The sequence below is a fragment of the Musa acuminata genome, chromosome BXJ3-8, assembly GCF_036884655.1.
Source record: "Musa acuminata AAA Group cultivar baxijiao chromosome BXJ3-8, Cavendish_Baxijiao_AAA, whole genome shotgun sequence".
Classification (NCBI taxonomy): Eukaryota; Viridiplantae; Streptophyta; class Magnoliopsida; order Zingiberales; family Musaceae; genus Musa; species Musa acuminata.
The window spans coordinates 42,916,043-42,930,235 of NC_088356.1; the positions used below are offsets into that span (position 1 = coordinate 42,916,043).

The window sequence follows — 14,193 nt, forward strand, 5'->3', positions numbered from 1 at the left end:
AAATATTTTGTATTAAATAAAATTTTATAATCCATATATGTATATATTCAAAAGCGAATGCCTTTATATTAAAATGAAATTTTAGAAAAAACCTTTGTTTTCACTTTTCATCACAGAATACTCTCATTTCCATTATTTTCCTCAAAGCATCACTACTTTTACAATATGATAAAAATAATTTTAATCCATCCAATTGGAGCAACATATCCCATTGATGGTAGCTGATTGAGAGAAATGATTTCTTCCTCCGTTACATATCACAACATCCCACTTGTCTTAAAAGAAGGCAGCAGTAAGAGCGAGCAAACCAAAGAATGGTTTGCTACTGTACCAACAGAATTCATTATATGCCACCAAATAAACTAGGCTTAAAGACAACAGGAGGCTAGTTATACTTTCCATCTAGTTGAATCAAATTAATGGATACATCAGCTGCGAATCATGTTTGAGCAGTACATTCTGTTGACATCCATCCTATTAGACAAAGCTAAGTGGACTGAATCAGCTAACTTAGGCAGCAGGTAAGGTAGAAATGATGCTCTACTTTATGCGGAAATCAGCTAGAACTTCATCAATCAAGGAGCTCAGTATCTGTCCTTGAATCTGTTTGCCAGTTTCAAATGCCTCAATCTCAAAATCTACCCACCTTCCCAAGTGAGTGCCCATGTCATTGAACACAAGCTCATCTACCATGCAGTTTCCCATGTTCTTCCATCTTAAAATCTCACCATAAATGTCTTCGGCCAAATCCTTTCTAGTGATCGTTGTTCCTTTGACCCATGCTTGATATCCTGATTTAAAGTACTGGTTATGTTTCAAGTCCATACATTCTTGAACACAGTCATACAATAACTTGCTCCTTGCCTTGTCATTTATCACCTCTCCTTGTGCATTCTTACTTCTGCTGCCTTCAAGGTCATTCAGAAGAATAGGATCAAATGTCTCACCAACACGAGTTAAATAATATGAGCCCAAATTTTTGTATGTTAATCCGTTGTTGCACAATATCTCCTTCACATATGCTAATTCCTGTTCGTCTGCTTTCTTATTGTCTGCACTACTGAATTGTGACCGCTCCACTGGATCCTTAGATAAGGAAGAAGCGGAATCAGATAATTCGGGCTCTGTTTCAGCTAATTTCCTTGAAGAATTGAAGTCAACAATATTCTGAGCATTGACAGAAGATGGACACAGATTGCTTCCTGGGGAAATAAACAGAATATTTCATTGTAATAACAACAAACTAAATTAGTAGACGGATTAAATAAATTATGTTTACCATCTGTACTTCCTGAGCTCTCAGATAACTGCCAACTTTCACTTGAGAAGGATGCTTCAAATATGGAAAGTGGACTGTGATGATGGTAGTTGGTCACCTCCTTGCGGGCATCACTGCTCCTGCTGCTACTGCTGCTGCTGTGTTCAATCCTTTCTGCTACCTGAAATAGCGTTAAAATGTGCCAGAAGGAGTTAACACAACTTTTAACTTGCCACGGGAATTAATTTCTACAACTAGATAGTACTTAAAGGGCCACCCCAGACACTATGGCTTCTTGTTGTTATTAGATGCTACTTTAAACTGATAAATGGAGGTATCAAGAATAAGCCATTCAGCTCCCAACTCATGCAAATGTTCCCGTCACTAAAGCTGAAGCATACTTTCCCTCAATGAGAAGCAGCTGACTACAAGATGTGATGGAAAACTCAACTGTCGGCACATTTTCTCCAAGTAGATATGTTAGTATTTTCCATATAGTATAAATGAAGTAGTTTATCAATTAGCCAGCTTAATAAAGATTAATAGTGTGATTCTCTACACTATCTGTACAAGCAGCTTAAAGCAAGAATTTTTAACATCATAATAATCATGGGGTCATGCATAAATATGTACACTAGAATCTGGTCTTTTCTATCTTAAGAGCCAAAACCTCATTGATAAACTAAATCATTTTGGTACCTACGACACATGAAAACTGCAGAGACAACTTAAAAATATTCATGTAATGCATGGTCCAAAAGGCACTATATTTCTAGTCTGGCAGATATACCAAGTTAAAAACCCTGAGTAACTTGTGCATTTTATGTTGAAAGAACAATTAAACCATTCCAGATTGCATAAATGAATTGTAAAAGGCAATGACAATATCCAACCTGAATTTTTTCTATGAGTTAGGCATATATTCTTCAAAAGTTAATAGATTAGTTGACATACATGATTAAAACTACTGACTTTATCATAAATTTAAAATAAAATAATGAAAATTTGTTTATATACTCATTACTCAATATGATAAGCATGTTGCAGGCTCAGACAATTTCTAGTGGTGTAATAAGAATTATTCCTGACCATTGTTTGTAAAGTTGTTTTGGCTACTAAACAAAATAACCAAAACAAATATTCTGGTGTTTATCAAAATAAAAAGAATTAATAAACATAAATCATTGTAATATGGTAAATAATTCAGGAAACATTAAACGGTATACCTGCAGCTTATTCTTGATTCCAGTCACCTGATCATTTGTCGACAAAATGCTAGTGTCATATAAATTGCCAAGACTATCTTTGGGTGGCCTTACTGGGAACTCCTCATGGTCTGCTGTCACAGAGCTCAAGCAATCGGAACCAGATTTGGAATCCTGTGGAATAGGAACAGGAGCTGCAAACTTTGCTGCTTTTATGAAGTTATGGGATGGTTCAATCCCAGATGTCAGTTCCCGTAGTTTCTGTTCTAAAAGATGGCTCAACGCATCACCACTTAAAACATTCAACCCTGGAGATGGTAGACTTTTTCTATTTACATCCGAAAAATTCTTTTCAAAGCAGCCTCCATTCTTTTTATCCCATTGATCCACCATCAAATTGCTAGATTGAGATCCACCAAATGTTTTTACCAACGGGGATGTGAATGTAAAGGATATGATATCTGTTGCATTTCTGTTATCCTCAGAACGCCTCGTATGCTCATCTACTACAATATCAGGTTTAACATGTGTTTCATGTCTGTTCATAAGCCCGTTATCTATTTGTGAACTCTTCTCAAGGTTGAAGCTCCCTTCTATTAACCTTTTCTTTTGCGGGAAGTCCTTGTTACTGGATGATGACCCTTCCATATCAAGGCCTGTGATTTCTAGAACTTGTTTCCTGGATCCAACTCTGGAGTTTCCTGAAATCTTGTTTACATTCCTATTCTTTCCAGAGGAGGCATCCCCGGATAGAACTTTCCTTCCTTGCTGATGAGAAATCGACTGCTTTGAACCCAATTTGCCTTTACTTGATAGGCAATTCTGTTTCTGATTGTTTTGTCTGAGGACACCAGAAACACTGGCCGGGGAGGACTTCTTCAATGGCCTATTCTTTTGATTGTTTGCTTGGCTCCTGAATGGTTGGTTTGCTTTATATTCTTCTTGCTCTTTCTGAACTGCTGTACTCCTAGTTGATGGACCTAAGCCTTCCCTTCTCTGAACATTAACTTTAGCTTGGATCGCTAAAGAAATGGATTTACCCTTAGCTCTTGCTCCAGCTGCATTGATTTCATAAGGATCTGGAGAGGACCTGACTACCACAATCTCTTCTGTCCTATTCCAGTTCCTGTTCAAGGGCTGTTCCCTAGAGAACTCTACATTAGTCAAGTCAATGGGTGTTCTGGATAATTGTAACAACCGCGATGTCCTCTCTGGAGCTGCCATGCTATCCTTTGGATCACGAACTCTTATAGGTACTGAAGGTGACCCTATTTTTCCCTTTGTATTGGGATGAACTTGAAGCCCTGGCTGAATAATCTTTGCAGCTGCTTCCATAATTTGTGTTGCACTTTTAGCTGAGCTGAAACCTGGGTTTTTGATTGGTGACAACAACTTGTGGTGGCTTAGTGGTAGAGGCTTTGCTGACCTTGGAGGTATTATCTCCCTTTGGAACCTTTCTATTGGGCTGCTTGGCATCTTCTGAGACCTTGTTTCCATAGTCTTCCTGAAACATCCCTCGGCTCTATGGGGAACATGGTGGCATCTTTCATTTGTGTAGAAATCAGGACTTCTTTGGCCATGGCTGTCACGAAGAGATCGTGTGTCGAAGAAAGGAGTGGAGTAAGGCTCTGAGACACCCACTGTTGGCATCGAATCGAGACCCATAAGCCTGGCTACGACTCCTGGGGCTCTTGTCCCATTGCCCTCTTCATCGGTCACTGATGAAGCGCAACTGTAGTCACTACTTCCTTTGACACTTGCTATTCCAAGTATCTCATCCTCATCAAGCTGGCAATACAATAACAGGTGAGTAATAAAAATGAATATAAACCAAGGTAAGTCAACCTATAGAGAAAATAATTCCATTTGACGAAGTGCAACAAGACAACTCACCAAATGGAGCTGCGTTGCCGGCAAAGTATCGTTGCTTCTCTTTCCTTGCTTCGTGGCCTCTGCATGATAAACATGAGGAAAGAATCCAGTTCCAATTATGAAGGGAAGAATTACTAAGCATCGTGATTTGCGAACGGGGCAAGTAGATTTACCAGGTGAATTGGAGAACAATTTCTTCCTTGACTTCCGGTTCCAATCGAAGAGGTGAAAGAATCCACCAGTCTTCGAACCACCCCTTTCTCCTCCCATTGTGAATCTTCCAGTGTTTATGAACCCTTCAAAGGCACATTTCACCCTTAACGCATCGTCTCTGTAACTTCACAAAAGGAACGAAAACAATCGAAGTACTTCAATGCAAGAAGACAACTTCAGCTGTCCAAAGGTATCAATAGCGCAGATCCTACTCATTTGCACGCTCAACGAGTAAATCAACCAAGTAAGAACACAAGAAAATTACTGATTCGAACAGAGAGAGACATGAACTTCACAGAACAAATGAGAAACAAAGTACAAGCTTTAGATCTATTCAATAAATCCCACAAGAGCCCGATCGATCTAAATCTTCAAAGCAGTCGACGCATGAACAAACCAAGAAAACAGCACAAGAGAAAAACATTTCCAAAAATCACAGTTTGCTTCCAACCGATTCATTTCACCATAAGAAGAACAAACTTTCCGAAACCGAAGGGCCAACCTGAACCCAGAGGGAACTCAATCGCCCAACGGGATCCGCCACGCCCCGCCTTGCTCTCTCCAAGAACCGCCCGTGAGTCCCGGCTACGCCAAGGGTGTTGGTGGCGAGAGATCGGGTTTAGCCCTGAGACCGTCAATGGAGAGAGAGCGAGATCGGGTTGATAAAGTAATGGCCAGAAACGCCATGGAATTAATATATAGCAAGAAAACACTTAAATTAAAAGGGGGAGACCGTAACCCAACGGCTCTTTTGGAGGAGGGAGATCCATTTCAAATTCCAAACGATTCCCAAGTCTGCTCCAACCGCTCCTATATGTCGGTCTGTGCGGATACGCATCGGGCCCTTCGCTTCTCGTTCCTGAAACCATCTCGTCCGTTTATCACGGAACACGAAGAAAAAGGACGGCGGATCGAGGGCTCCTCGTGTTACGGGACCGGTTCGGGCAGTCGGGATCTACTGCTTGGGCTCCACGGCACGACGACCCCGGTCGATGACGTGGTGTCGCGTGGTTGAAAGGTCCGGCGGGGTCCACATCAGGATCGGAGGACGTGGAGCTCCAAGATTCGAGTTCGAACAAACGTGGAAACGAAGGGCCCCGCAGGAAGAGGACAGGGACCCGGACCGTGTTGGAGTGCAGCGTCTCTGGTCCGCAGCAGCAACGGCACCCCATGACCGCAGGAAAAGCTTTAAATACACACTGACGACTGTGTGTCTTCTTCACCTGAATCCTACAACAAAATTTGACATGATTTATCAAATTAAGATGAGAAACACGACAATATTTTTGAAGTGAAAGATGTGAGGATAGAATTTTGTACTAAAATAGAGATTGAAGATACATTCGACGAAATGCATCGAGCAACATCGCAAATGCATCAGTTTGTCCATTGTCGCATAAATTATGAGTCTCAAATTCAAATACATCATTTAATATAAATTTTTTTATTTTTTTAAAATATCAATTTGGCCATTTCTTTTATTTACGTTTAAATAGCTATAGTCGTTATTACTTGACATTGAAAAAACATCAAGTTGAAAGGAAGTAACATATAATGTTATTTTCTTTTAAGACTACATAAGGTGTTGAAGGCATAAGGTACGGGTGATATATATCGATTCGACGACATACCGGTACGTGGATCACCCGCCACCGGACGAACTGTACTCCAGTGCTACAATAATAGCTACAGTGTTATATTGTAATAGTGTTACAGTACTACAGTAAAAGGAAATTGTTTGGTAAGTCCTGATGTACCGTTCGGTACGCCGATACCGTACCGTACCGAACCAACCTCGAAACACCGATACGGTACGTTATTGAAGGTATATCATGTAATAAATGACTAAATATTTTAACATCACTTGCTACTTTATAACCCTTTCCAAATCCACATAGACACATAATTGCTCAACATGCTTTTATCACAAAGGAATATTGCCGGCACTAGTAGGCACTAGTAGTTAAATACCCATGACCAGAGAAAAAGATGGAGCAGTAGAGAAAGACTGGCTACCTAATTCATTTCATATTGTGAAGTTGGTAGTCACCAGTATCTTCTAAAGAAATCATAGTCAACAATGGATTTCACACAAAAAACTGCTTGAGAAAACATAAACAGAATCCACAGTTCTACCTAAAATTTTAATAGCTATATTCCTTTCATCATCTAGAGTGCATTTGAAGTTGGCATTAGCACTCGGAAAGAAAAAGTGGGAAATAGTGATCTAATTCCAACTGATAGATGGCAACAGTCTGGTAAGGACCCGTGATCTTGGTTTGGCCAATGGATGCAATTTAGCCAGCCATGAAATGTGGTAAATAACTCTTCCAAGAAAGGCCGACTAGCTAGTTGGAATCAGCAGGAACTACCTTTAGTCATAGCTGCAAGTGTCCAGTGCTCCCTACAATATCTTGCAGCTTCCGAGCAGCAGCATTCAGAGTATCACTGCCCTTACAGAAAGCGAACCTAACATATCTTGTTCGCAGGTTCTGATCATCAATGTCTCCATGAAAGAATCCACATCCAGGAACAGCTGCCACTCCTGCTTTCTCAATTAGTACCTTGACAAATTCGATCTACAAAACATAGACATTAAGCAAACATTTGTCAGCAGGAATATATATGCAATTTATACAAAATTATTTGTTGGAATGTGAAAATATATGTCAGATAAGCTGCTGTCAAGAGCTGGATCAATATTTTCTTGACAAAACTGAATCATATGCAAGCTCTGTTTTTGTAATATTGATAAGTACATGTGTTCTCTCATAGGAATGTTAAGATCACCATGGAGAACATTCAAGTTCTCTACTATGCTGCAGATATAACAAACCCTCAGACTGGAAAACCTAGGGTGAAAATGTTGATCTCGATGATATGAGATATCATATTTATGTTGGGTATTATCTAATATTCAAGTTTATGTGTCAGATTGCTAGCAACTTTGTCTTATGGATATGGTCGGATGTAATCTAAGAACACAACTAACAAAGCTAGTTTTGCGTCTGCAAACATGTGAATGCTCTCTGGTGCGTCCAAAATAGCATGAAAAAGACTTCTGGCTGCTACACCGTACAGGCTATATAAACAAGTAGATTGACATTCAGAATTCACATTTAGAGAATTTAGCTGCACAGAGATGGAAATTTGCGTTATATAATTCTACAGGAAGAATGACCAAAAATTGTTAAGACCTTACAAGTTAGAAAGCAATGTCACCTACATCGGAAACTAGCCAATTCTTTGGTAGCTCTGCAAACACAAAAACTGATCCTTGAGGTTTGAAGCTTATTTGAAAGCCAACATCAGATAACATCTGGATTACAAAATCTCTTCTCGCCTCATATTCCTTGAGTGTTATGCAACAAAAATATTGAAGGCCTTCCTGAAGGTAGTCTCATTTCAACCACATAAAAAGAAGAAAAAGTAAGATCAGTTGCTCACTGCTTTCAGAGACTTAAAATATCCTGGTGGACTCTGCAGGGCTGCCAAGGCTGCTTCCTGGAAAGGTGAAGGAGCTGAATCTGTGATGCGGACATGGATATTTTTTATCGCTGATGCAACGGTGGTCGGTGCACAAGCCCAGCCAATCCTCCAACCTGTTAGCTCTCAATCATAATACCCGAAAGATTGGCCTGAATAGTTTATGATGTAACTTGCAAAATAGCCCTCTAGAGTAGGGCCTTTTTGGGATATCAAAGATACAAAAGACAAATCTAGTTGGAATTTGGACTAGAACATAACAAGAATTGAACAAAAGAACAATTTGGAGGATTTATAAAATAAATAAAGTTAGCTGTCATCAATTGGCTTGCATCTTAAGGCTCTACTTTGCAAATAATTTGTTGCCAATAATTCATCATAGCTGCTGATTCACAAATAGTTTTTCTTTTGAAAATGTAAATTAAGGAAGATAACTCACAAAAGCAAGCTACCAAATTTCCATATTCAGCTGCCAGCATAAGCATACATGACAGTGAACAGGACACCCAGAGCATTTGCAACATTGCAATCAGATTGTGGCCTCTGCTGCTCACCTGTTACGCTAAAAGTTTTGGACAAGGATGATGTGATGATTGTCCTTTCTTGCATTTTGGGAAGGGAAGCAAGGGATATGTGCTTTTGCAAATCAAAAGTTATATATTCGTACACCTGAAATAAAAGTTAAAAACAAAGATTATTATGATAAAACAAGTTGACTTACAGGCTAAAGTTTTATCCTACAACACTGTTGGTAGTGACTGATGATACTTGAAGCTGTGTAAGACAACACAATTAAAGAAGTGATAGATTATCAAATTATTATCCATACAATGTGATACTTGAATTCTCAGATAAATCTGATCACTTATTTGGATACTCATGCAATTTTTATTAAGATTTTGGGCTAGTTGTTCTTGTTACTGACTAAATTAGGTCCACTGTCATCTTATGACATCAGGGTTGGTTCTTTATTTTTTTGTCCCTCTCATAATTCAGTACTTCTATAAATATTTTTTATCAAGATACCATATATGAAATTGAAGGACCAAGCAAGATGGAAATATCATTCATAGACCTATTGTTTCTCGTATTTCCTATTGGATAATTAGATAATCCAATACTTCGATTCAGATAATGATAAATGTCAGACATGGAGATAAAAAACCAAAAAGAAAAAGCTATACATAGGGAAACACCTCTATAAATTGAAAATTTACCAAGGAGATTTCACATTAATGCCTCATATCTGCCAAGCAAGGTCAAAAATAATTAACAAATTTAGAATCTAGAGTTCCCACGTTCATCACCAAATCATAGACTTCCAGTGGCTAATTTAATTTATGCATCAATTGGATGATAAAAAAGGCAACATCCACACACCAAACTCGATATATCAGCTGGGTCTTATTTGATCCTAATTTGGTTTATGGTTAAGACTTAGCAAGACTACAACTATTTATGCTTTTTCATTATGTATGCTTACAGGTAGTAACGTAACTAGGATATGCAGATGAGGGAACAATTAGTCAAGAACTGTCTCAAGCAAATTTGTCATTTCTTGTTATCCAACATATATGAAAAGTTTATTTATATAATTTAAATAGATAAATACCATACCAAAATTTTCAGAATCCACTATCTGAAAGATTTTTATGTGTTTCTGTCCGAAACTGAGTCCACATTTAAAATTAACAGTCAACTATGTTACGTGAAGAGCTATTTATTTCTGCAATGGCAAAAAATTGTATAACCAAAAATGCAGGCAGACCACAGATGTGTAGCCCAATGACAAAGATAATCTTTGGCTTGAAAGGGACAGTTCCAATACAGAGTCAAGAAATCTTATTACATACTTCATCTGTAATAGCCAAACAGTCCATCTGGCAGCAAGCTGCAGCAATTGCTTCAAGCTCTTCCTTACTGAAGACCTTTCCAGTTGGATTGTGTGGACTGTACCAGTTCTAATTAGTTGTTTGGTACAATCTAATTTTCTAAGAAAATACAACACTGCATTTAATATTATGCACTTTGAAAAGAATTGGTAAGTATAAAGTTGATAGGACACATGAAATTTTTTCATATTTATTTTAAGAATGAACTAGATGACAAGATAAGACACCTTTGGATAGATAACATCATTCAAAAGCAAGTGATCCACCAACAACTGGAAAAAACACCTAAGATGAACTACAAAAGGACTTGCGTTTCGCCCGGACCAGTGCAAAATGAGCAGCACATACCGGTCCAAGCGCTAACCGATACGCGGACCCACCCCCAGTCTGGTCCACCATATAAAAGGGAAAGTGGGAAACCCTAAATCCCACTTCCGTGCCACCTCTGCTTCTCACGCAGCCGTGATTGATGCTGTAACTTCTCCCCTCCATCTTCTCACCGCAATCGATGCCTCTGCTTCTCACGCATTGCCACGACCTTGCTGCACATCGTCACACATGATCTTTGTCCTAATCACTTCTTAGGTATGTCTCTTCATCTCTTTCTCTTCCTCTTCCTTCTTCCTCCTCCACCGCTTTCTCTTCTTCCCTCTTTCTTCCTCCACCATCCCTTCCTCTTCTCCCTCTTTTCCTTTCTCTCCAAAACACCGGTACCTACCGATGTACCATGTGTTGGTACATCGGTACAGACTGGTATGCATTGATCCAACAAATCTCCGAGATGGGTCCGGTACCCGAAACGACGAATATTGCTAGTACAACCTATTGAGAAAAACAAGAAGTTACATGTATTAATATGGGGGACAGTTTCTAGGAAACATGACACGGGTAATTCATCCAACCTAGTGACCATCACTGGCACAGGTAATTCTTATCACTGAATTGTGACAGAAGACAATGAATTACACATGAATGCATTCATGTAGGAAGATCACAATTTCCTTTCTTTATTTTATCCCGATGTTAGCTGCTTTCTAATTTATAATATACAATAATATCATTATAACTTTTATGTCACTAGATGTTCTTAGCATCAAAGATGAACCCCTTCACAGCATCAAAGAGAATCTTGTCAGAAAGAGATTCTTAAATTATAAGTTATGTAGCAACAGTCTATGAAAACATAAATAACATCTAAGAGTTTTCTAGAAGCTTTCATGCTGATATGTGTAGTCAGCACAACATGCAATATCATGAACAAAATCATTGATTGGAATCAAATTGCACATGCAAGATACACAGTTTTGTCAAAGGTAAGACTTATATGAGGAACTAATGCAGTTGAGCATATCCAACATGATGTTTCATAGCTAAACATCTCAAATGTTTTAGGTTGAATGGTAACAGTTTAATGATAGAAATTAAAACATGAAGGATAGAAATATGCAAAGTACAAAAAAATAATATTTCATGTTATGAGTGCAGAAATAAGATACTAAAATAAACCAGAATGCACAAAAAATGAACTAATGCTTCACATCGATTCGACAGCATTGTATTAAAAGTTTATTCCTTGTCATCTATAATTTTATCAAAACTGAACAAAATGCAAAGGAAGTGCTCTTATATAAGTATTTGGATAATATAGTACTGACCTGTTCAAAACCACAGCTTTTGTTCGACTGGTAAAGGATTTCATAAATTTATCTACATTTAGTGTCCAGTGAGGTGGCTCCAGTGGTACATTGACCTTTGGTGATAGATTAAAGGTCCAAAATGTAGACAAATGACTCGTCAAGTGACTTGAGAACAGCTTAAACAACTTTAAAAGATATACCTCGTCATGAAATCACAGGTGCAGAAGAGTAACGTTGATGTACAAGCAGTGTTGTTAATTGTTTTTCGCAAGTTCCAAAATTACTGAAATTACAATTTAACTTACAGGGATACCTCCAGCTAAAATTATGCATGACTCATATGTCTCGTAAGCAGGATCAAAGAGCAGAACCTCATCACCCTGATCAATTGCTGCTAGACAATATAAACAATAATTATACACTTAAGAATCTCAAGAACACAGGTAAGGTTCTTTCTTTAAAGACTTGAAAAACAGATAGAAATATCCATACTTGCCAATATGGTTGCAGCAAAGGCCTCTGACTGACCACAACATATCACAAAATCTGTAAGAGCATTTACATCAAGACCATGATTTTGTTTCATCATTACTGCCAACTGGTCGCAAATGCCTTGAACATGCCTTGAAGGAAAAAAAAAAAAATATTTGATATCAGTTACAGGTAATTAAACATTTTAAATGATAGAACTCACTGACAAAATCTTGCTGGAAGCTGAATTTTAATGTATTGGAGACTGACAATTTTAACTAATCAGTGCAAATACAATTTCTCAATCAGGTTTACTTCTATTTTCATACAACAGAAAAACCAAATCATAAGCATGTGCCTAAAATGTGACATTTCATAATTTTTTTCTAGATCTTCTAAAAGATAATCAATAAGATGTTTGGTCTGGTTTCTTTCCAAAGTGAAAGAATAAAAAGATTTGATTCATGGATTTGCAAAAGAGTACTTGAACTTGCCAGCGAATAAAAAGTATGTGTCATGACTGAGTACAACTGATGATAATAGAGACAGAGGGATCAGGAAAAAAAAAGTCTGGCTATATGAAAGTCTGAGAGTTAGTTGGACTAAGATCCCATCCAAAGAGAGATAGGTACAAGGTACCTAAAGCTCCAATGTATATTTATTGCTCAATGTTGGCTTTTACAGTGGCATTTTAGGTTATACCTGAAGCATCACAATGAGTTAAATCAATCATTTATATGTACTTTCCAACAATGGTAGGGAATTATTGTATGAATTGAGCACATGCATTTGGCCAACTACAGCATAACCAGGTTAACCAAATATATGGTCACAACTTGAGCTTTTACCAAAGAAAATTGTAGCACAACCGCAATTTCAGTTCAGGTCCATACTCATTTGAGAAATTGACAAAGAATTGGAGTTCTAAAACTGTTTGCAATGGAACCGATTACACAATCAAGTGTCAAACAAACTATATCAAGTCCTGCAGGTATGCTTTCCTGCAATATGTTGCAGAAAAGTTGTTAGTGCAAGATAACTAATGGCTTCCATGAAAAGTCTAACATACTGATCATCACAGTTGGCAAGTGATGGTAAGTTGGTAAACCATAAGCCAAATGACAATTGTACAATGGAATGGTGATATTTCAGCAAATATTGCTTCTTCAATTGTTGCATCAAAAGCATAAACATATCAATTCAAATGGAGCGTTGTCAAGGTTGTAATGGATTAACTTTCCACATGATTACTCTAACAGAAGAAAAAAAATCGATTTAACTTCATATAGTCATCATTTCTTGATACCGTCAAAACGAGCTCCAATAGATTGATTCCAAGCATTCCCTAAATTCTACTTATCACTGTTTGGCATCAAGTACCAACATTCCGATCACCGAATTCATCGCCACCCCACACTAGAAGGAGATGGGCATACTAAAACTTGAACTCGACCACCCAAGTAGATATCTCGGCAACGGCAGCAGATAGCAGCCCAAACAGAAGCTATTCAAAGGAAGGAATCAGGGAAAGAAGAGGAGACCTAGGAAAGGACATGACCTGTACTGATTGAGATCGGCGTTGATGGCCGCGACGGCGGCGCGCTTGATGTGGGGAGGAGCGGGAAAATCGGGAAAACCCTCGGCGAGGTTGATGGCCCCGCACCGCTGGGCGAGGTGGGAGAGCTCTTGGATGGCCGACGAGGTCAGCGATCGCGACGCTTTCGAAAGCTTCCGTTCCATCTCCTGTTGCGCGCTCTCCTTCGTCGGAGGTCTCTCGAGGCGACGACACCTTATCCCCTCGATCCGTTGTGGTTAACTCTATGTTGATGAATACGTAAGCATTCGTACGCATGGTTACTAATATACATCACAAGCTGTGGAGCATTCTATTTAACATGCTAAAACACCACGCAACATCAATAAAATTTGCATATGCTAAATTAGAATTCGATTATCCGATGTTGATACATATTTAAAGTCAATCGAGATTTTTTTCACATTTATCATAATTCAATCTCAATCAATACCATACTCATCCAAGATGTTCCCGACAAATGACTATCCGCTTAAGTTAATTTTAGGTTTGACCAAAAAAATACGTTTGACACACTTTCCTCATGCTAAGCAAGAAAATAAGTCCAAGACTTAGCAGCATAAAA

General features: G+C 38.4%; 2 protein-coding genes across 5 annotated transcripts; both read right to left on the bottom strand.

Annotated features, from left to right (window-relative positions):
- Positions 1-386: 386 nt before the first annotated feature.
- Positions 387-5,752, bottom strand: LOC135645273 (uncharacterized). 3 transcript variants are annotated; one of them, XM_065163491.1, is made up of 6 exons: positions 5,051-5,752; positions 4,509-4,631; positions 4,357-4,415; positions 2,485-4,251; positions 1,280-1,439; positions 387-1,202 (listed from the first exon to the last, which is right to left on the bottom strand). In XM_065163491.1, the coding sequence occupies exons 2-6, from the start codon at positions 4,603-4,605 to the stop codon at positions 541-543; spliced, it is 2,745 nt and encodes a 914-aa protein (XP_065019563.1). In that variant the 5' UTR covers positions 4,606-4,631; positions 5,051-5,752; the 3' UTR covers positions 387-540. The 3 variants fall into 3 exon arrangements, with proteins under 3 accessions (XP_065019563.1, XP_065019562.1, XP_065019561.1); XM_065163490.1 differs by having other exon boundaries at positions 4,509-4,666; XM_065163489.1 differs by having other exon boundaries at positions 4,509-4,672.
- Positions 5,753-6,546: 794 nt separating this feature from the next.
- LOC103995310 (uncharacterized) lies at positions 6,547-13,875 on the bottom strand. Of its 2 annotated transcripts, XM_009415873.3 has the most exons (9): positions 13,593-13,875; positions 12,056-12,186; positions 11,869-11,954; positions 11,582-11,676; positions 9,888-9,984; positions 8,589-8,703; positions 7,996-8,150; positions 7,775-7,900; positions 6,547-7,127 (listed from the first exon to the last, which is right to left on the bottom strand). In XM_009415873.3, exons 1-9 carry the CDS (start codon positions 13,772-13,774, stop codon positions 6,927-6,929), a joined length of 1,188 nt encoding a protein of 395 aa, XP_009414148.1. In that variant the 5' UTR covers positions 13,775-13,875; the 3' UTR covers positions 6,547-6,926. The 2 variants fall into 2 exon arrangements, with proteins under 2 accessions (XP_009414148.1, XP_065020033.1); XM_065163961.1 differs by lacking the exons at positions 9,888-9,984; positions 11,582-11,676.
- Between the last annotated feature and the right edge of the window lie 318 nt (positions 13,876-14,193).